General features: G+C 33.5%; 1 protein-coding gene across 1 annotated transcript in view; it reads left to right on the forward strand.

The window, feature by feature from the left end:
• Window positions 1-7,001: 7,001 nt before the first annotated feature.
• The window catches only part of Mthl1 (adhesion G-protein coupled receptor methuselah-like 1), a 166,604-nt gene continuing 148,872 nt past the window's right edge, over window positions 7,002-24,733 (forward strand). Inside the window, exons 1-3 of the mRNA XM_083038398.1 lie at window positions 7,002-7,592; window positions 8,546-8,818; window positions 15,339-15,574. Of these exons, the coding sequence (XP_082894524.1) occupies window positions 7,069-7,592; window positions 8,546-8,818; window positions 15,339-15,574 (1,033 nt within the window). The 5' untranslated portion in view covers window positions 7,002-7,068. The remainder of the gene's footprint in view (window positions 7,593-8,545; window positions 8,819-15,338; window positions 15,575-24,733) is intronic.

Here is a 24,733-nt window from a genome sequence, read left to right on the forward strand (position 1 = left end):
AATTTGTACGTTGGTGTCTGCTTGGTACCAAATAATTATGTAATCAATGTACTATTAAAATGTATAATCGATGAATTTTTAGATCGTCTTAAAATATTAGAAATTGATCCTTTTTTGCCGCTGACCCTATGCGACGCATCCTTATTTTATATATATCAAATATAAAAGTATGTACGCTGGTGTCTGTGTGGTACCAAAAGATTCTGTAATCAATGTACTATTAAAATGTATAATCGATGAATTTTTGGCTCGTCTTAAAATATTAGAAATTGATACTTTTTTGCCGCTGATCCTATGCGACGCATCCTTATTTTATATATATCAAATATAAAAGTTTGTACGCTGGTATCTGTTTAGTAACAAAAGATTGTGTAATTAATGTACTATTAAAATGTATAATCGATGAATTTTTGGCTCGTCTTTAAATATTAGAAATTGATATTTTTTTGCCGCTGATCCTATGCGACGCAACCTTATTTTATGTATATCATATTAAAAAATTTGTACGCTGGTGTCTGCATGGTACCAAAAGATTCTGTAATCAATGTACTATTAAAATGTATAATCGATGAATTTTTGGCTCGTTTTAAAATATTAGAAATTGATACTTTTTTGCCGCTGACCCTATGCGACGGATCCTTATTTTATATATATCAAATATAAAAGTTTGTACGCTGGTGTCTGTTTGGTACCAAAAGATTCTGTTATCAATGTACTATTAAAATGTATAATCGATGAATTTTTGGCTCGTCTTTAAATATTAGAAATTGATACTTTTTTGACGCGGGCCCTGTGCGACGCATCCTTATTTTATGTATATCAAATGAAAAAGTTTGTACGCTGGTGTCTGTTTGGTACCAAAAGATTCTGTAATCAATGTACTATTAAAATGTATAATCGATGAATTTTTGGCTCGTCTTAAAATATTAGAAATTGATACTTTTTTGCCGCTGACCCTATGCGACGCATCCTTATTTTATGTATATCAAATGAAAAAGTTTGTACGCTGGTGTCTGCTTGGTACCAAAAGATTCTGTTATCAATGTACTATTAAAATGTATAATCGATGATTTTTTGGCTCGTCTTTAAATATTAGAAATTGATATTTTTTTGCCGCTGATCCTATGCGACGCAACCTTATTTTATGTATATCATATTAAAAAATTTGTACGCTGGTGTCTGCATGGTACCAAAAGATTCTGTAATCAATGTACTATTAAAATGTATAATCGATGAATTTTTGGCTCGTCTTTAAATATTAGAAATTGATACTTTTTTGACGCGGATCCTGTGCGACGCATCCTTATTTTGTTTATCAAATTAAAAAATTTGTACGCTGGTGTCTGCTTGGTACCAAATAATTCTGTAATCAATGTACTATTAAAATGTATAATCGATGAATTTTTGGCTCGTCTTAAAATATTAGAAATTGATACTTTTTTGCCGCTGATCCTATGCGACGCATCCTTATTTTATATATATCAAATATAAAAGTTTGTACGCTGGGGTCTGTTTAGTAACAAAAGATTCTGTAATCAATGTACTATTAAAATGTATAATCGATGAATTTTGGCTCGTATTAAAATATTAGAAATCGATACTTTTTTGACGCGGATCCTATGCGACGCATCCTTATTTTATGTATATCAAATTAAACAATTTGTACGCTGGTGTCTGCATGGTACCAAAAGATTCTGTAATCAATGTACTATTAGAATGTATAATCGATGAATTTTTGGCTCATCTTAAAATATTAGATATTGATACTTTTTTGCCGCTGACCCTATGCGACTCATCCTTATTTTATGTATATCAAATGAATAAGTTTGTACGCTGGTGTCTGCTTGGTACCAAAAGATTCTGTAATCAATGGACTATTAAAATGTATAATCGATGAATTTTTGGCTCGTCTTAAAATATTAGAAATCGATACTTTTTTGACACGGATCCAGTGCGACGCATCCTTACTTTATGTATATCAAATTAAAAAATTTGTAAGCTGGTGTCTGCATGATACCAACAGATTCTGTAATCAATGTACTTTTAAAATATATAATCGATGAATTTTTGGCTCTTCTTAAAATATTAGAAATTAATACTTTTTTGCCGCTGACCCTATGCGACGCAACCTTATTTTATGTATATCATATTAAAAAATTTGTACGCTAGTGTCTGCATGGTACCAAAAGATTCTGTAATCAATGTACTATTAAATTGTATAATCGATGAATTTTTGGCTCGTTTTAAAATATTAGAAATTGATACTTTTTTGCCGCTGACCCTATGCGACGTATCCTTATTTTATGTATATCAAATTAAAAAATTTGTACGCTGGTGTCTGCATGGTACCAAAAGATTCTGTAATCAATGTACTATTAAAAATAAGTATGCATTTTATTTTCTTCCATCTCTAACTAGGTTTAGTTACAGCCCAATTACGTGGGACATGCAACTGTACATTTGGAAAATATATTTATGTCACAAACATAGTTATAAAATATTTCGCAAAAATGTGTAAATTAATACATAATCGTATATCAAGAAAAATCGAATTATATACATATATATCGCATCATATATAAATATATATAAATATTAAATAATGGATATTATCTCATGCACATATCACATGTAACCGACTAATATACATTGAATTTCTGACTGGAATACATCATTTCATTACATTTTATAATCCGAGCATCGCGGACAATGTCGCAATAACGTTAATATTCCATTATCCCGCGAAAAAGATACCAACAGGATAAAATATCCTCCGCAAAGGTATTATGGTATCGCGTTGTTTACAACACGCGTCGCAGTTACATTGCAGCCCCTCATTACCGAAGCGAAATTACTCCGGATTCGATTATCTTCCGCAACACGGTTGCGGAAACGCGCGCGGCGCAACATCATCGATAACACTTTATTTTACAGGTATGCGCGACGTGTTTTACCCGATTGCTTTTAATGATTGGTTATCAATCGGCCGGACGATTTCGCAGTTTCGACTTCCGGAATCGCGACCGAGCAACCTGCATCAAACTGTCTGGCCGCCGCCAATTCTCTACCCTTCTCGGCCAGTCGGACCGGCCTGCGTAGACTAGGGGGATAGATAAAATCGGTATTACGTTTAGGGACACGCACGTGCAAACCTATTAACGAACGCACGCTCACGCATTCGAGCGCGCGCGGGCGCGCTATAACTCACACGCGGAACATCCAGAAACACCGACAATCGCTGTGATTTACGCGATGCCGTGCTACGTCCCCCTTCCTTCCAACATTTAAATTTCGTGCCATTCTATTAACCTCTGCACACATCCCTGTACGTTGCTATGAAATTTTGGAAATTGACTCGATATTTTCCCTTATGAAAAACATTTGGCATTCCCTACTTTTAAATTTGATGATCTGTAATTTTTGATTTAATAGCATGTGATAACATTAGTTTAATAGAATTTTATATTAGAATTCTGTGTTCTGGAGTAGAGCTACAAAATATTTTATGTCGGAAAATTTGCTCTCTTTCTCTCTCCTTCTATTAAATTTTTCTACATTTTATCTGATAAAACCATTTTAATATGACATTCAAAAAACCGAGAGGCAAAATATATTTTTCCAATCTTTTTCGTATTATAATATCAATCAATTTTGTGTCTACAAACTTTAATTAATAAATAATTTTCTATATATATATTAATTCTTTATTATGGTTTCAAGTATCACATTTATAATTATATTGTGTAATCTGAATTCAATTTCATCAAAAAGTTTTTCTTTCAAAAAATTTTTACAAAGAAAATATTTATATACATTGATCGAATAAAATTAATAAATAATAAACCTTTTAATTTTGATAAATTCAATAAATATCTCAAATAAATTTAAAACAATTATAATCATTACATTTTAATTGTTTTAAAAGTTATATAAAATGTTTCTGTTATATTGTGTTTATTTTTTTATTATATTCTTATTATTATTATCAAAATCAAATATTCCATTTCTAGTAATAATATGGAAATTTATTACAATGTACCATTTAATAATGCTGCAATTTAAAAAATCTGTCTTTATCGCTCTTATAAAAATCGATGCTAGACTGTATTCTTAAGTTCCTGCGAAAGTATCAAATTAGAACAAGAAAAGCTCATCTAAGCAGTTATCTTTGCGCAAGTCCGCTTTTTAACGAGCGTCTGAGCTAAGCGATATGGACATTAACGATATTTTAATTGATAAAATTTCGCAAACGCTGGTAGACCGCCGTAGCAAGGACACAAATTTCCAATTTTCGCTGTCGCGAGATGGCGAAAAAGTTTAATTGCCGGCGTCCCGCCAAAGTTGTTCTCGCGGAACTTTTTAAAGCATTTCCGGTCGACTTGAACGATTGTTTTGTCAGACAAGCTCTTGCGAGAAAAATTGAATGAAAAACTACGGCGTTCGCTAGAAAATATTGGCGAAGCGAAAATTATATTGTTTTAAAAACATTTTGCAATAACGTTATAATTTTGTTACAATGTTATAATTTTACGTATTTCTATTTTATATATCTGTATGTCAGAGCTAAAGTGTTTTAAGTCCATTTTTCTCAGATATGCTTTTATTCGACCGATTAATGTTAAATTGAAGCTCTTTCAAATGCTATACACAATATTTTAAGTCTTATATATAATATTGATTAAGAACACATTATGCGGAAAATTGTCTAAATAATATTATAATAAGGTCTTTTTAATTTTTAAATTATTCCTTCTGTAAAGTTTCGATTTTGTGATACTTTGTTAATACACTTTAGTTCTGAGATACATGTAAAATATAAAAGCATTATATTCTTTGTACACATTAAGTTTTCAAAGAATAATACAATAGTTCTCATTTGCGCCCACATCTATTCCTCATCTAACACGAGTATAAATTACACTTAACGAGCGGTATATAAACAATGCACTTCCCACACACGAAAATATATTATACTAACATAAGCTCACTCTTTCGTATCTCGCGTGTTTTATAGAGTTGATTTTATTTACTGTTACGTTAATTCAGTGTCATTATCATCATCGAGAAGAAAGGAATTAGAGAAATTTTTCCACTCGTTCCGCCAAAGAAACAAGTCATGCTGTCAGGTGAGCCAATCCAGGAAGCTTCATACGCAGTCTGAACGAGAGAGCGTTCCAATATCGGCTCGTCTGTTACACGGAATGACGTTTGCCCTGCCAAGATACCGGCGCATGCAGGCGAGAACATGGCTGTATATTTTCCCACAGATTTCCCACCCAGAGAGACGCTTCTCAAAAATATCTTGCAGGATCTGCGCTTAGTCATGCAGCATAGTGCATATTTCAGGTTGCATCAATTCATTTCCCTCTCTTTCTCTCTCTCTCTCTCTCTCTCTCTCTCTCTCTCTCTTTGTATATTTTCCGCCGATATTTTCCCGACATTCGTCGCGAGAAACTTCCACGTAAATTGTAAAAATTTCTTCTGATTTTCTGGATATATCGAAAAGAATTTGCGCGTTTATTCGGGATCGCATTCGATAAAATTGTACGCAAGAGCGAGCATTTGAAAAAAATTAAAATATTACAAAAAAATTGCAAATTATATATGTTGTAAAACACTTTAGAAATATTTAAAAATATTCCAATCTATAAGTAGTCCTTCATATTTTAATTCACGATTTATCTATATGCTTTGCTTTGAGCTTTGAATATATATATTCCTATTGTTTAAATTTCGTCCTAACTTTGTATCTATAATTATTAAATGTTCTAATTCTTTGCATTTGTATTTGTCTTTGAATTTGTTATTGCTAGTATTTGTTATTATATTTCTGGGACAAGTAAATCTACATATATACAGGGTGTTAAAAAATTAGACCGACAAACTTTAAAGGGAGAAAGAAGACTTTAAAATAAACATTTTTTGTTAATACTAATTTTCTCTACAACGTTTAGTTTTAATACTATATGATATGAGATATGAGTTTGTCACTTTTTAGTATGTCACCTTTATATTAAAGTTAATGGAAGAATTTTTGAACATTTACTATAAAAAAAGTAAATTACTTTTATATTTGTTCCGTGTTTTGTTCAAGATTAAAATACAATTTTATTTTTTAACTTATATGTTTGTTTATTGTTTAAGTCACAAACTCCTATTTCATACCATGTAGTATAAAACTAAAATCGTTGTAGAGAAAAATTGTATTAACAAAAAATGTTTATTTTGAAGTCTTCTATTTCTCTTAAAAATTTGTCGGTCTAATTTTTTAACACCCTGTATACTTAAAATCTTCAATACACTAAAAATGTCTTTTATAGCGGTAAATATTATTATCGATAAGAAAGTTTAATGATTCTTTCATCAATTCTTTTAGTCTTTTTTCAATCAAAATCGATAAAGATATGTATAAATAGGATTTATTTTTTCCTAAAATTTAAGGGACAGAATTAGAAGTCAATACTGCATCGAGCCTCCGATTCGCATAGTATTTGATTATAAATCAACAGTACAATTCATCGTTATAAACAGGATAACATTACGCACGTTACCGTTCATTTTCGGTGCGCGGTGGGGCGAAGGCACGTGGTGGCAAATACACCCTCCCGCTAGTACGCTGCGCGGAAGTTCGCCGCAGAATAAAGAAGCAAGTGCGCGCGTGGTGGTTTTAACATCGTAGGAGTGGGGGGGATCGTAGCTGCGCGCGCATCCGAGTCACGCTGTCGCCGCCGGTGCCGCGTGGTCCGTGGTCGGCCGCTCAGTAACGCCGGAGCCTCTAAACGGGAAGGTTATGTTCGACGAGCGTCCGTACAGACACAATCCTTTTCTTTGTACACGATTAAATTCTCTCCGAATTTCGACTGCCTCGATCACTTCAGTTCGCGTCGCGAGATAATACGATGGTCGATTAGATGTGTACATCGTGTATCGAGCGCGAGATTGTGTTCGCAGTTTATTCTTCGAAATTTTATTGACGGTTAAGGTGGCCCGACTGACTGACTGACCGGTGTGAAGTGCGTTCCGAAAAAGGTGCGACGAACGAGAGTGAAATCGCGGATTCCCGAAATCATGAGAGCGTTCTTTCGTTGCGTCGCGTCCCTCGCGACGATCGCGGCGATCGTCGTGTCGGAGCCCAACGACCTGACCAAGTCGCAGGTGACGATTCTCAAGTGTTGTCGATTCGGCGAGGAGCTGCGACGCTCGGACGGCGATTCGAACGACAACAAACTGCCGCGTTGCGAGCCGACGTCGAGCCAGTGGAAGCCGTGGATTTACTCGCCGAAGCGGCAGACTTTCGTCGACGCGCTGCCCGAATGGCACGTCCTCGACGGCCGAAGACCGGAATGCGACGATCGTTCGGAGCTGATCCACGTGCCCTACCGGAAGGCCAACCCGTTTATCCTGCTCGACAGCGGGAACGCCGTGCTCGAGATCGCCAGCAGCGACAACTTTCCCGTCACCCACTATTGCGCCGATTCGAACGCGTTGCTCGTGTGCGTGCAGAGAAAATCGGCGGGGAATCACGCAGCCGCGACGATGAGGCCGCGAGTACGACGATGCTGCGGCGAGAACGCCACTTTCCACGAACGCGGGTGAGCCTCGCATAGTTTCGCGCTTTTGTTGACACTCTAATACGATGTCAAACAAAACGAACCGGTTAAGTTAGGTTAGGCTGCTGCGAGACACGAATCCCGCAAGGCTCGGTTACACCAAGGTCTTTCGAAATTAACTTAGCGAGATGTTTTTTTTTTTTTTTTTTTAAACACAAACAAGTCTTGGAACAAATATATAGTATCGCGATCGTGCTTATTTATAATCGAAAGTAATATATTTTTAGTAGCTGAAAATAATGATTAGTACTCTAAAATAATTATTTTCTTCGAATATTATGAGGTAAATGGACACAGGATTTTAACTGACAGTTTGTTTCTTTAAGAAAATGTTTATATAAATTTTCGACTTAATCGTTTCGTAGTGACTTGTTTATTTATCGGATGCCTTTCTTGAGGGAAATGCACGCAGTGTGACCTTGATGTTTATGAAACATGCAAGTTTCTGGTTTCGTTCGAGAATGTTGACGTCCGCGCGAGCCAGTTCTCTAATAAATTCTAACGTAACATATGTGAACCATAATATATTATGTATAACACATTAATCATTCAAAAATCACACAATTTTTATATAATGATATATCTCGAATTATAAATATTAAGAATGTGCGACTGATAATATTAAAGTAAAAAATTTTTTTTTAATTTTCTTTTCTTACTTTATTTTATTTTTATTTTATTTTTTTTATTTTTATTTTTCAATTTTTTAATTTTTAGTCTAAGGAATAATCATTTCTACAGTATCTTTAATCATAATTTTTATTTAATAATGATTGAAATTATTGAATCATACATTTAAATCTATACATATAACAATATGTATTGTTTAGAAAGCAAAAAAGAAATTAATTATTTTTTATTGTCTATTATATATTTCTAAATTCTAATTTTTTCAAACAAGCTTCATAACGCACGGGAATGTCCTGGTGTTGCAGAAATACTTGTGTTCATTTAAAAGAAAGTGCAGACGCACCACCTCTCTTGCCGAACGCGTCATCTGTTGTTGAGATCGTGGCGGGATTCCCGACCTGCCCGAAATCCGACAATTTCACGATCCTGGGGGACACGAAGGATGCCGTGTTGCAGCCCGATGGCGGCCTGGAGATAAACGGCATCGCTCTACCTACCGGCCAGTTTTGTGTCGAGAGAATCAAGGAACTCAACCAGATAGCCAAGGTGTTCGCCTGTCCGGAACATGCGCCACAAAGGTTGGTACATTAAGATTAAGATTATCTTTGCGATATTTTCGTTCTTGCTGCGCCTTTTGTTTCGTCGGACGTGCAACGTGATCCACACAAATAAAGATAACGAAAAATATTCCACTTATTGAGATAGTATCGCGACGCGCGTAAGTTTACTTTTACTTGTCAAAGTTTTCAAACAGACGCGTAAAATCTTCAAATAATTGAGAGATTCTTATCGTGCTCATTTTTTGCTTGTTAGATTTTTTTTTTTAAATAATAGTTTTATTATTTTTTATCACATTGTATTATGATGTTGATTTTATATTGTTTATATGTAATAATTTTGTGTATAATTGGTTGAATGAAGAAAAGAGTAGTAATAATATCGAGGGGTGTCTCACTGTCGCAATACATTTTTTCTGGAATTACGCATTACTTCGCAATGATTTACAAGCATAAAACAATAATAACCCAGACAAGATTAAAACGTCTTAAAAAGTAAAAATGATGTTATGACGTTTTTTTAAATATATATTTGATTAAATATTATAATTTATGAAATCATTAATATTTGATATTTAATTTGTTCGGATCTAATCTAATTTTATTTGTATTTTGCGTGTTCAAGTTTATAAAAAAGAAATGTTTATTAAAAATGATTTTTAAAAATTTCTGAATTTTTTAATCGCAAAATTTAAAACAAAATATTTTTTTAAACTTATAATTGAGAACACGTAATTTTTTGTTATATCTTTATTATAATATAATATTTTAATTTAGGTGTTCCAACTAAATATTTACAATATTAATTTTAAATTTTTTGCATATTACATTGATATATGATTTACAATATCTCAAATTTATTTTTCTTAACATTTCTTTTTATAATCATTCTAATTACATTTTTCTTACTAAATTAAACAGTACTAATATTTAAATATTGTATTTTATTTAAAAAAAAGAATTAACATAATTACACGCATTTCATCGCATTGCTTATAGAATTATATGGCGCATTACATGGAATTACTTAGAATTCTCGGTAATTCGCAATACATGTATAAATTTTTAATGAGTGAGACACCTCTCGAATAATATAAAAGATAATATTCTTTTGTTTTTTAATAGGCATTTTGTATGCCAAGAAAATTTCTATAATTAAAATTCTTTTTTAACATGTTCCTAAATTATTAATATTGTTTTTCATGTTGTGTGCTGTAAATTTAATATATTCCAAAAGCGTGCTATTCTAATTGATAACTCGATATCAAGCGCAAATCTCAGAAAATCGATAATCGATCCTTCAATTATGCAAAGTCAGTCTTCTGTTACTCTTGTTTGCTCGAGCATCGTTCATTCATCTCATCTAATAAGAAGAATAAAGTCGAATGGAGAGATCGATTCCGGTGGTCAAGTCATCCGATCCGCTTTAAGCTCCGAGCACGATTCGATTTTTTGTTCTGTTAACTATCGCCTCCACCGATCTGAATTTATCGCACGACTTAATTGCACGTTTGACGATAGATGATTGCGTTAGGGATAAAACGGGGCCGTTTCTACGTCACTCTCGACGATATGTCGAGAAAAAGTTCGGTTCCTCGCACACTTTCACTTCTCCTCTTAGTTCTTTCGAAGTATTTCTAGGTCACGTGTGCCCGATCTCACGTCATCCAAGATTCCATTAAAACGTTCTCACAACTCGATACCGCGTTTCCGCGCATCAGAACGATGAGCGATGAAAATGCTTCTGCCCGGATGATGTTATGTAAGGAAAATGGCCTTGTCATACTTGTATAAAGCTAACACATTCTGCTTTTAGAATTTCGATATAATCGGAGGAGATTTCCTCTCTGAATTTTGAAAAAAAAAAAAAGAGTTAAGGCTCCTGGATCCTTGCCGCGGCCATGTTGAATTGTGACGTCAGAGGCGAGAAAATGCATGCTGAAAATTCTTGCGTGCCATTTTTAAATAAAAAGATATTTCGATGAAACAACACTACAAATCTTGTTGGCACACTTATAAAATTGTCCGAAAACTATGCTTTTCCCTTGACGGTTAATAAACAACCGTAAAATGAGTGTAATATCGGATTTTGTCATGTGGAATGACTGCGCATGCGCAAAGACCAGACGGCTTGGACTTCATATTACGGTCATTTTACAGTTGTTGATTGATTATAAAGGGAAAAAGATAGTTTTCGGACAATTTTACAAGTGTGCCAAAGAATTTTGTAGTATTGTTTTATTGAAATATCTTTTTATTTAAAAATGGCACGCAAGAATTTTTAGCATGTGCTTTCTCGCCTCTGACGTCACGATTTCGACATGGTCGGCGAGAAGGGCCAGGAGTCTTAATAGTGAAAAAGGGATAAATAGTGATTCGAAAAGATATGCTAAAAGATATTAATATTTTTACATTTTCATTATGTTAAAAAGTTAGTATTTTTTTATTTTAATTAATCAATTTGAGTCAACATTTTTTGATAGAACCTTTAAGATGCCATCTAAAATTATTCTAAAAAAGAGAAAAATTATACATATTTATAAAAAATTAGCAATATTCCATATTGCGTGACATTATTCATGTCAAGTTTAAACGTTTACGGTATCTGCATGACGTGTGACATAAGATGGGATTAGAAGATCTCATTTGCTGAGACATTTCACTAAGATTAAGGGCGAACCGTGACAGATTGACGTGCATCGCTGATAGTAAAAGATCAGAGAGTTTGCATTTACTCTACATACTCGACAGCGTCATGTGATATTATGTATATAATAAATGTATATCTATATATATCTATATAATATAGAGTTAATTTCTAGACAGAACGTATCATTACCGTAAAATCCAAACGAACGCTCTCCCGTGTTTATTTCCCGGATTCGAAGTCGGACACGCGTCGACGCGACGTTTGCGAAATTGCCGGGAGAATATATGGCAGTTTGCAAAAGTTTAATCGCCGGTAGGTGTATGTACAAAGTAACATTGGAAATGCGATTAACGCGTCTGTACAGAACCAATTTTGTTGCGTATACGTACGCCTGTATTTTGTTCGCATTCTACATATTTGCGTTTGTACAGACACAAATACGGGCTGGCCGATCGTTGACATTCCGTTCCCGCGTGAAAAATTTACTCGCCAACCAACAACTCCAACGAACGCCAATCAATGGAACAAAATACGACCGGATGCTATCGGTTTTTGCATTCGCGTGTGTAGAAGTAGTGAGTTATCGCGACTTTTTCTTAAAATCGAATTCAATCAATCTTTAACGATGTACGATAAAAAGCTCGTGTCATTTGCATGTGGAACGCGAATGAACAGATTTTGCGATAAATCACAAATAATACACATTTTTCTATAGTTTCTTGTAAAAGAACGTTATTTTTGCAATACATGATCTTTTTTCTACGAAAATTTCTACACAGAAAGAATTTTCTCTTAGAATTTACCCTGAAAATCATGGTAATCGTGGGACAATATGGAAAGAATTTTATGGAAATTTCTCTGATTAATATTTATTACAATAAAAATAATAATATCTATTACAATAAAATATAAAACATGTTTGATTAATTTTACTAAACTGCATAGTAAAATTAATCAAACATATATATGTAAACTGTGTATAAACACAACTGAATAAAGTTTATGAGATACTTTTTTCGCGATATTTTTTCACTCGATATACTAACACAATGCACCGTATTATTAATGCGAATCGAAACCACCACAAATGATTTCGAAAACGGAAATTTGCCCGACCTAAATGCAATTATATCGAGAGATCGTTAGTCGCGATGAAAAATTGTTTTACCTGAATCTTTCAGGAATCTTAATTAAAAACGGACGTAACGATCATCGATAACGCGCTATTATTTCCATTATATAGGAACGATCGAATATCTGGCTCGCTGCCCACCGTTTGGCAGTGAGCCAATCGGACAATTGCCGATGTGACGCCGATAAAACTGCCCGAATTTAATTAATCCGCCCAGCGCGAGAAATAACTAATAGCGCCATAATTTGTCTTTTTCTTCCGTGGCTTTTTGCCTGCGAATAGCGGAAAATATCGACACAGTATGCCGAGTTTTAAATGTATGATAACCTTCATTTTTCCACGTGCGCCGCTGTACGTATTAAGGCTCCTGGGTGTTCACCGCGGCCATATTGGATTGTGACGTCAGAGGCGAGAAAGCACACGCTGAAAATTCTTAGATGCCATTTTTTAATGAAAAGATATTTCGATTAAACAGCACTTCACAGATGGCTTTAGCACACTTAAAAAACCCCGAAAACTATCCTTTTCCCTTTATAATCAATCAACATCTGTAAAATGATCGAGATATCAGACTTTGACATGCGGAATGACTGCGCATGTGCAAAGACCAGACGGACTGGGCTTCATAATATTACATTTTACAGCTGTTGATTGATTATAAAGGGGAAAGGATAGTTTTCGTGGTTTTTTAAGAGTGTGCTAAAGCCATCTGAAGTGCTGTTTCATCGAAATATTTTTTTATTTCGAAATGGCATCTAAGAAATTTTAGCGTGTGTTTTCTCGCCTCTGACGTCACGATTTCGACATGGTCGGCAAGGAGCCAGGAGCCTTAAGAAAAAAAATTACTTGCCATTATAAACTAGAAAAGTATAGATCACACGAGAAAAATATTTTCGCGCGGAAATATCTACGTTTATGCAACAATAAGTTACTTTTACGTATTATTATTATTATTATCGCGAGATTTATTAATAAATTACATGTTATTTGGGTTTGGAGATTGTCGCTAATGGTTACGTAAATCTGAATTGTGTTCATTTGGGCTTTCCATTAATACGTGAACACATAATAAAGCATAATACCATAGTGATTCTAATTAAATGATTTTCCGTTATTTAATACGTATATTAATCCATATGCGTAACGTATATGCAATGCTAGGATAAAATAATATCATATTACCTGGGCTTTGCGAATAAATATCTAAAATTTAATTTAAATAAGAAGGATTATACACATTATCACGAGAAAATCATATTTCTTATCGATTACATAATGTGTGTATAATGTCATAATAATATAAAATATATTTGACAAATTTTTTTAAAAATATGTAAATAACGATTAAATGAAGATTGGAATGTCTTTTACATAATTTTTGAAAATTTGAAAAATGTTTTTAAGAACGTTTGGAGATTATGATTAAAATGCCTTTGTTAGGATTTTAAGGATGTGTGGGAGGTATCTAAAAATGGTACAAAATTCATAAAAATTATGTAGGTCGTTTCCACTTTGATACTAAAGCTACTTGTTAAAATTTGGATTTAATTCACTAACTCATTTAAAAATTGTTGCAATTTAAATTTCCGCGTTAGTTTTATACATATAATCTTATAAAAATTCGTTACTATGATCGATTATATTATGTTAAAAATATCGAAAAAATGGTACCATGTATTTCAAATTTTTTACATGTATAATTGGAACTTTAAGGAACAATGTTGCAAAATTACATTAAATTGTTTAGAAAAAAATAATAATTTGTTGAAACTCTGGCTTTTTCTCCGATTTACTGAGCATTCGGTTGTGTCAACGCTGAAGACAGCTGAAATTTCAGGGTGTACCCGAGAAAAATCTTTAAAACCTGGTATTCTCAGGGAATTTTGTTTTACCTTGAAAAATCAGGAAAATCTCATGGAATTTAATTGGGATTCAGGGAATTTTAAAAAAATCCTCTTTTGATCATTTTATTCTTATTTTAGCACTTAAGAAACATATATCTAACATATCTTTGCAATATTTAAGTTTTTTTAAAATGTGATTTTTTAAATTGAAGATCTATTTTTCAATATATCAAGATCCCATGTAAGTTTCATAGAAAATTGTTCAATTCTTTTAAATAGATAATATTTAAATAAATTATTACCCCTAATTTATTTAATAAATAATTTATTTAAATAAATTAGTATTCCTTAAAACCGCTTAAAACATTTATACTATAAATTATTTTTTGTTTTATATATTTATCTTATATTTTTGCTTATATTTTTAGTGTTTAGATATAGTATAGATATAGTAATATATCGTACTTGTTGTCCAAATTAATTTATATTAATTTATGTCCAAATTAATTAATTAATAAATCAATATTAAATGCTAGAAAAACTGCACTCTTGATAACTTTGGAATCGTATGAATAGAAAATATTAAAGAAAGCGCATACAGCAAAGAAACTTATTTTAAAAAGCTGCATCTACAAATTTTCTTATTTTACCTGGAATTTTAAACGAAAATTTCTGGAAGATCAGGGAATTCTCAGGGAAATTTTTACAAAATTTGAGTAGACACCCTGTAAAGTTAGGAAATTAAACTATAGCGATTCTATAAGATAAATAGCGTTGGTACTTTTGTCTCCGATTGTATCTCCCATAGATCCTTAAATTATTTTGTTTTTGCATAGAATATCGAATAGACTTAGATAAGAACTGGTATCAGACCCATAAGATATGCCTAAAAGGTAGTATCCTTGAATTTTTCAGACCTGCAATTCATACGACGGACATCAGGTTCACCCTATATCCCGTGGGCTTTATCATTAGCGCCGTCTTCCTGGCCGCCACCCTGGCGGCCGGTTGGCTGTTACCCGCCTCTCACCACGTCTTGCACTGGCGTTGCCAGACTCATCATGTCGCCTGCCTGATGATGGGCGATATTCTCATGGCCATCATTCAGCTTGCCGGGGATTCCCTTCACGGTGTAAGCTGCAAGGCGCTCGGTGAGTCTTTATTACTGTCTTGTTAATTTTTTCATCACTGCTTCTCTCTTTCAAAATCGCTAAAAGCGATATAATTACCGTATTTTCTTTCTTTGATACCGCACGAGTATCGAAAACATGCGAAATTAAGTGCGAAATAAATTTTTGCACACCCCTTTTTCCTCGATATTCAATGCATTTATCGTGTAATCTTATATTCCGTGGCTTTCTGTGCGTTATTTCCGAATAAAATCTATGCAAAACTAATTTAAGGCTCCCGGGGCTCCTCGCCGACCATGTCGGAATCGTGACGTAAGAGGCGAGAAAGCACATGCTAAAAATTCTTGCGTGCCATTTTTAAATAAAAAGATATTTCAATAAAACAATACTACAAAATTCTTTGGCACACTTGTAAAATTGTCCGAAAACTATCTTTTTCCCTTTATAATCAATCAACAACTGTAAAATGACCGTAATATGAAGTCCAAGCCGTCTTTGCGCATGCGCAGTCATTCCACATGACAAAATCCGATGTTACACTCATTTTACGGTTGTTTATTAACTGTCAAGGGAAAAGCATAGTTTTCGGATAATTTTATAAGTGTGGCAAAGAGATTTGTAGTGTTGTTTCATCGAAATATCTTTTTATTTAAAAATGGCACGCAAGAATTTTCAGCGTGCATTTTCTCGCCTCTGACGTCACAATCCAACATGGCCGCGGCGAGGATTCAGGAGTCTTAAAGTTTCTAATCCGGTTTGCGAGAAAATGTGCTTTGAGCTTTGCTTTGATATTTTTCAAATATACTTTATGCTATTCATCGCACTTTTAAAAGTGTCTCGCGTTGTTATAAATAAATCGATCATAAGTAATTTCCACGTACATGTACAGACACAAAAAAGTGTCTTTAATATAAAAATCTGATCTCATCAGAATTACTAAATTGCGCTGCTGAACTCATCGGAATTACTAAATTACTAAATTGAATTCTGTTTTCATTTCAATTTCATTACACACCGCATTTCAATTCCATCCGGTTGCCACAAAACAATTCGCGATCTTTCAGAAGATAACGTGAGCGGGCGGAACATTGTTGGAATTCCTCACAATAAACTATATTTAATAGCTGCGTAAACGGAAAAAAAACGAACGAGTTCATTGTTTATCGGATCGTAGCGATCGGTTAATTTGTTTCTTTTATTAAAGTTCACTGGTATAAATCGGTAGCGACGCGACTTGAATTAAACGAGATTAAAAATACTAACCGGATCTTCGCGATGGAGACGAGAGACATATATACAGGGTGTTTCTTAAACATATGTCAAAAATACAAGAGATGATTCCTGAGGTCATTTTATGAAAATTTATACCTCTGATAATTTTTCGAAAATCGCTTTGTTTCGAAGATACAGGGCGATAAAAATTTACAAGAAATACAATATTTTTAATATATTTTTATTTTTATTAATATACAATATTTTCTGGTATCACTGATAACGACAATAAAGAAGTTTTTTGAACACTACATTAATAACTTTTACAGATATTAATTGTTTTCTTATAAATTTTTATCGCCTTGTATCTTCAAAACAAAACAATTTTCAAAAAATCATCAAAGATATAAATTTATTCATAAAATGACCCAAGAAATCATCCCTTAAATTTTTGACATATGTTTAAGAAACACCCTGTATAATAACGAAGAGAGTAATGATTTGCAATAATCCCGCGAAATTGAAGACGAGTATAAAAAGCAATATTTATTTTTTTTTTTTTTGCAATAACTTGAAATCGCGCCTTTTATTGTTCCGCTGAATTTATAGTTGTACCGATTATTCATGTAAGAGCTTTCGACTTGTGCGAGAGAAGGGAACGCGATGTCGATTATACGCAGCAATGTCAGCTGGCGTAACTGAATGCACAGATGGAATACGAATTCATCGACGATCGAGGCCGGCTTTATTTGCCGGCCCGTCCCCGAAACTCCGGAGGTAATTATTCGGATAATCGTAGTAATCCCTCGCAAAGCTCCGCTTCTCCCGGCTCGTTCCGATCGCTAGAATCGATTAGTGCGTACATCCGTGTGAGTCCGGCTTCTCCGCGTGTAATGGCGCGCAGCGGCTCTCATTTGCATAAAGAATCGATTACACGGATTTCACCGGCATGTTTTTTCCTATCGCTGTTCGCGTTTAACCATTTGTTCTTACAAATTGACACGGCCGACCGCGTAGCTGCAGGCCGAAGATTATATTGTCACTCGCGTCACGTCACACACGTGTACTTTTGCATTAAAAAAAAACGAAGATATATTTTTAAAGTACTTTCTAAATAAAAATTTATGAGAATTCAAAATCTTTAGAATAAAATCGTGGGGTGTCTCACTCATCAAAAATTTGTACATGTGTATTGCGAATTACCGAGAATTCTAAGTAATGCGACGGAATGCGTGTAATGTTTTTGTTTTTAAATAAAATACAATATTTAAATATTGTATTTTACTGTTTAATTTAGTAAGAAAAATGTAATTAGAATGATTATAAAAAGAAATGTGAAGAAAAATAAATTTATGATATTATTATAAATCATATAGTATCAATATATTATGTAAAAAATTTTTAATGAATATTTTTTTAAAATTAATGTTGCAAATATTTGGAACACCTAAGTTGAAATATATTATAATAAAGATATAACAGAAAGTTACGTGTTTCCAATTATAAGTTTTAAAAAAAGTCTTGTTTTAAACTTTGTGATTAAAAAATTCAGAAATTTTTAAAATCAACTAATAAAAATTTCTTTTATATAAACTTAAACACACACAAAATACAAATAAAATTAGATTAGATCTGAACAAATTAAATATCAAATATTAAAGATTTCATAATGTTAGCGGTTTTAGGATGTCGATAGGAGATATATATATATATTAAATATTCTTCAACTCGTTATAATTCAGAATCGTATATAAACACTTTATTACTTTACTCTTATAAATTCTCAGAGAGACGCGTATGGCCGAGCGGTCGCCGTTTATATACAAACAGTTCAAACGCTTATTCTTTTAAATGACGCCAATCACGGCAGGGCACGTTTCGTCAGAAATACAGGATAAAATATCGAAGCAACGGACAGATACAAGTATATACGAAAACACGACAACGACCCGACACGATAATAATAACAGAATACATATAAGATGATTTCCTGGACATCCCGCTACATTAGATACCGCTAACAATAAATTATAATATTTAGTAAAATATATATTTAAAAAAACGTCATAACATCAGTTTTATTTTTTAAGACGTTTTAATCTTGTCTGGGTTATTATTGTTTTATGCTCGTAAAATCAATGCGTAATTCCAGAAAAAATGTACATATGTATTGCGACAGTGAGACACCCCTCGAATAATTAATTTCAGTACGAGAAAGTCGATATATTTATATCCTTAACTAGAGAAAAATTATCGTCTCTCAGTTTATATTCGATATGATTTTACATTCGGAATAATTTTGTATAATTACTTGGTATCAAAACGGAAGCATTTACAATTTTCATTGAGATAATAATGGCGACTAAAACCAGTTATGCGGTCATGGACCTTTTTCGGTCTACGAAAACCGAAGAAAGGAGAAAGTGGAACGTAGCGGTGAGTTGCTGACCCACAATCTCTCTTTACTTGTCAACATTCTCGATTTTTCTCTTTTTCTTAATTCAAACAGCGTCACGTAGCGTATTGCGTTTTCTTACGAAAGAGTTTCTCTATTGTCAGTATATTAAATCGTATTAATTTTTTAAACTTCTAATATTTATAAGTTCTTTTATCGTTCAGAATTCGATATTTTATACGCAACGATCGAACAATCGACATTACCAAAATTCCTCGTGAGATTTTCATTACACGTTGAGAAGAAAAAAAAAACCGATTACATCGTAACAGTTGTATATGTAACGTATAAAAATTGTTTCATAAAACGTAAAATTAAATTTATCGAGAATTAAATTTGTCGATATGGACATTCTCCTGGTCGCGATGATTCGCCACAATCGCATTTCTTGCTGTCGGAATGAAACGACTATTTCCACATCGGAATCGATTGAATCGGTAAAATAACATTTTTTACTGTTATACGTTACGACATTACGGAGAACCATGTCCTTCTTCTCCTCAGTCCTTGCAATCTCGTTCTCGCAATTTTCATTCGCATCAGACACACGCATTGCGTATATCCCATTACGGATGTGACGCGGATGTAGCAGTAATATTACGACGCTTGCGAAGTTACGTCGTGTTAAAGGTAGGAATTCTAACAAGTATAACGGTAACTAGGTTCTTTTTATTGCGAAACAACGTTCCCCTCCGCGCTCATTGTTTCGCGGGAAACGCGCGAGAGAAACCGCTGCACCGATGCGTGTGCATCGCTTCGACGGCCTTCGATCGACAGGAAAATATCGGACGAAACGTGGAATGCACCGCAATGCAATTTTGAAGCATGTTGAATTCCGTGGGAGTTTCACGCTCGTAGCGTTCGCCGCGATGCAAAAATGCAATAAATGCAAAATGATTCGCGCATTTAGAGTTGCACGTTCTTTTTTTTATCCCTATATATCGAAATAATGTGCAATATTTAAACAGTTTATGATATGAAATGGAAATTTTCTTCTGCACAAATTATGCACGTGCATGCTCTCATATACATTATGCTTAAGGCTCCCGGGGCTCCTCGCCGACCATGTCGGAATCGTGACGTCAGAGGCGAGAAAGCACATGCTAAAAATTCTTGCGTGCCATTTTTAAATAAAAAGATATTTCAATAAAACAATACTACAAAATTCTTTGGCACAATCTTTTTCCCCTTAAAATCAATCAACAACTGTAAAATGACCGTAATATGAAGTCCAAGCCGTCTGGTCTTTGCGCATGCGCAGTCATTCCACATGACAAAATCCGATGTTACACTCATTTTACGGTTGTTTATTAACTGTCGAGGGAAAAGCATAGTTTTCGGACAATTTTATAAGTGTGCCAAAGAGATTTGTAGTGTTGTTTCATCGAAATATCTTTTTATTTAAAAATGGCACGCAAGAATTTTCAGCGTGTATTTTCTCGCCTCTGACGTCACAATCCAACATGGCCGCGGTGAGCACCCAGGAGCCTTAATAATAGGGTTATTCAGACAGTTATTACATATAACAAGAATGTAACATAAGAATTAAACCGATAATATCACACTTGAATTATCGAGAATGGAGAATTTTATATTATAAAATGAACATATCGATCGATCTTAGCATTCTCATATTAGAAATAAATATTTTACATTCGACTATCATAATTTATATAAGTACATTATCCATCTCAATTATCAGCTATATATGTTAAGCCGTGTTTGAAATTAATATTACAAAAGCTCTCATCTCTTTCTTCCATATTAAATTTTGGATATATTTGCATCGAGAACTCTCTCATAACATTAACAGTTTTGCATTCGCAGTACAATCGATACGTAACAAACAAGTTCAAAGATCGGATTGCACATTATATAATGTGAATAATATTCCAATTAATATTATAATCCATATGTAATACTAAATTTCGTGAAATTTCACGAAATTTAGTATTGAATATTCATTTAAACCATGAATTTTTTTTTTTGTTGCGATATTGAACATTAATTTTATAGAACATGTTTATAGTTAGTGATTGCATATATGTAGTTCTGCGCGAACGCGATGTAATACGACGACCTTCGACGATAAGTAAGACTTTGTGAGCATGCTGTGTCGTATGCTTGTCCTTTCTAATTGAATCCATCTGAGATCGTATCTGTTCGGTTATTCAACGCCCAACATGATCGCATTACGTGCATCGTTGATTTTATTCTCATTATTTCAATGATCTACAAAGCGAGAGTATAGGATGCGATAGAAAGTCTGGATCGCGTATATTTCGAACCTCCTTTTTCCCCTGATCTTTCTCACGATGCTGCATCTCCTTGGAAAACGTCAAGGATGGGGACCCCCTCGCCATGACTTTGGCTTTGACCGAGAACTTTAATGTCGCTCAGACGTTGGGCGCCCATTTAAGGAGAAAACGCGCTGCCGTAACGTCGTCTTGAATGAGGGACGAGAGAGTAAATCAAAGCCTCGTAGTCTTTTCGAGGCGCTGTATACCACGTTATATGCTGATTTGAGAGACGAAACGTGAAAGAGGATTTTGCCTTGATTGGCAGGAAATTCCTGCTTTTGAGAAATCTCCTATTCATGCAAAACCATTTAGGCGAAATAATACCACATAATAATATTACAGCAAATTCTGTATTTTATCAAATCTCATATAAAGGAGGTATTTTAATAATTTATGCATATATATATTAATTAATAATTTATAATTATAATTTATAATATAATTTATATATAATACATATATATATATATATATTTTAATAATTTATACATATATATATTAATTAATAATTAATAATTATATTATAAATTATTAATTAATATATATATGTATAAATTATTAAAATACTTCCTTTATATATATATATATAATATTTTTCTAGTATTTTCTCTTATTTATTTGCTAACTTGGAGATCTACGAATCTTTCTATTGTATTTTTTTATTTTTTACTTATTAATCTTTTTATTTATAAATCTATATTGACGTCATATTTCTTCTTTCGTCGAATACCTCGAGGAGGAACTTATTTGCCGCGTTTTTTCGTCCGCCATATGAGGAAACTATATATCTATAATCTCTGACCGCGGAAGAAAGAAACCGTCGCGTCGCCGTGATATTTTCGGGATTAATGACGGCAAAAACTAATGCGCATCTTCACGTCACGAAAAGTCATGGACTTTTGTTCTCGAAATGAGGCTTGTTTTCACTTCCTCGTTTAGAGAATCTCTTTAATCTTTTATTGAAGATATTTATATCTGCCAAATGCTTGTTGGATAAATATTTTTTGCGTTTTAAGGGTCCTGAAAGATCTTAAGATATATATATTCCGGAGAAATTCATTCGCAGAATCTTTCTGATATCCCGATACTCTGACATTGACTTTAACAAGCTGAACAAATGTTTACTTGGCCTGAAAAATGAGCTAATAGAAATGTTGTGAGTCAGACAAATAAATGCCTTAAAAATATCTTCTAAAATAGACTTTGCAAAGCTTTACATTTTAATCCTGAGATTAGGATTACTCTTGAAATATATTTATACAAAATAATTTAAAAAATAATTAAATAATTGAAAAAAATTACATTTATATTAAAATATTTTTAATAACAAAATTTTTTAATAAATATAAATTATTTTGGGCTTTTTCTTTTTCTCTCTCTCGCAGAAATCATCATATTGATGCTATTGAATTAATTAAAAGTTAAACTTAAATAGCGCGCCTCTATGGATTATAAAATTTTATTTATGCTGTTTGTGCAAGAGTTCAAATTTTAATTAAAAAGAAATTTTTAAATATTTCATATGACGAAAGATGATAAATCTTAACGTTGCAGCTTTGCGATAAACTCTTGCCATGAAGCATATTGTAACATTCTGCACTGGCTAGTCATTAACAATGAACCCTTTATAACTATTAACTGTTACGAAAAATGTGCGCACAGAACAAACGCGTGAGATCAATGCACTGTGTATAAATAAACGGATCACTGTTTCATCTTTCTTTAAACATGACCGATTGATGCAAATGTATTGAAAAATTTGGAAAACTAATTTTATGATTAGGATTGCGATAATTCATATTGTTTGAGAGGAAAACTCTGTTTCTAATTCAATGATAGATTCGAAAGATGAATTACTTTTATCAATCGCTAAGAGTAAAACAAATATTTATTCATGGAACTATCTTCCGCTTTCTCCAAAAACTTTGTATGCCGAGAGAGAAGCATGGTGAAGGTCTAGAACTGTCGTAATCTTTGCCCTACTTTATCTAAAGCAAAAAGAGAGATATCTCTTTCGTCTAATTCGGGAACGCATTACGAGAACGAATTGAATTATATCAGTTGTTAAGGTCTTTTAATATAATTTACGATCAAGCTATCTCCTTGTCGCTTATCATCTCAGCGAAATGTGTGAAATAAAGTAGTCGTTAATTTTTTTTATAATGCTTTATTTAGTCAAATATGTAGATATACAACGGAGTTAGATATTTCGTATTTTATTTTCACAATACGTAAACCTTTATCTTTATATCGAGGAAACTCCACGCACAAATGACGAATGACATAAGGAATCAACGTATTTTTCTTGCCGAATATTCTCGGCTATAAATAGGGGGAGAATCGCTCGTAAAAAGTCTGATGAGCGTCGTTCTCTGTCTCGTGCGCTCTCCGCTTATGCGCGTATTTATGCATACGCACATGCCCGAGCGTGCACTCACGCGCTGCTTCAATATGGCAAGTCGTGCTTTGGTTCCCCGATATCCATATGCGGCTAATGGCAACGGCCAAGCCGGAATCTCTTTTTGCGCGGGTAGTCTGTATCGATAGCGCAGTACATTCACCTCTTTACTACGTGGGGTGAGTTTCAGCGGAATTTTCTTTTTATTTTTCATTATTAGCCCTTACGAATCTCGCGAAATCTGAAGCCATATCTTGGTGGAGGGCATGCGCTATTTATTCGACGTTATATAAAATAAAAAATAAAATTTACGCGTTCAAAATTATTATTTTAAAAGTTTGAATTTTGTACAAGGTTCTTCGTATACCAGGTGTCCCATTTTAAAGGACCCACTCAAATATCTCATTGTCAGAAACACTGCGTTAAATCGAAAAATGTTTCCTACAAAAGTTGTAGGGTTTCGAGAAGGACATAACATAGTAATATTCATTTGACCTTGGGCGGCATCTCCAAGGTCAAGTGAAGGTGAGAATTTGAAGGTGAGAAGGTGAATTTTGAAAAAAATAAAAAAATGCTTCAGATAAAAGTTGTTCAAATTAATTAGTAGAAAAAGATGTTATAATAAAAAATATGGGTTTCCATTGAAAAAATTTATTCTCACCTTCACTTGACCTTGGAGACGCCGCCCAAGGTCATATGAATATTACTATGTTATGTCCCCCTCGAAACCCTACAACTTTTGTAGGAAACATTTTTTGATTTAACACAGTGTTTCTGAGATATTTGAGTGGGTCCTTTAAAATGGGACACCCGGT

The sequence above is a fragment of the Prenolepis imparis genome, unplaced genomic scaffold (genome assembly GCF_030444845.1).
Source record: "Prenolepis imparis isolate NDT839.2.m4 unplaced genomic scaffold, iyPreImpa1.0 SCAF_5, whole genome shotgun sequence".
Lineage (NCBI taxonomy): Eukaryota > Metazoa > Arthropoda > Insecta > Hymenoptera > Formicidae > Prenolepis > Prenolepis imparis.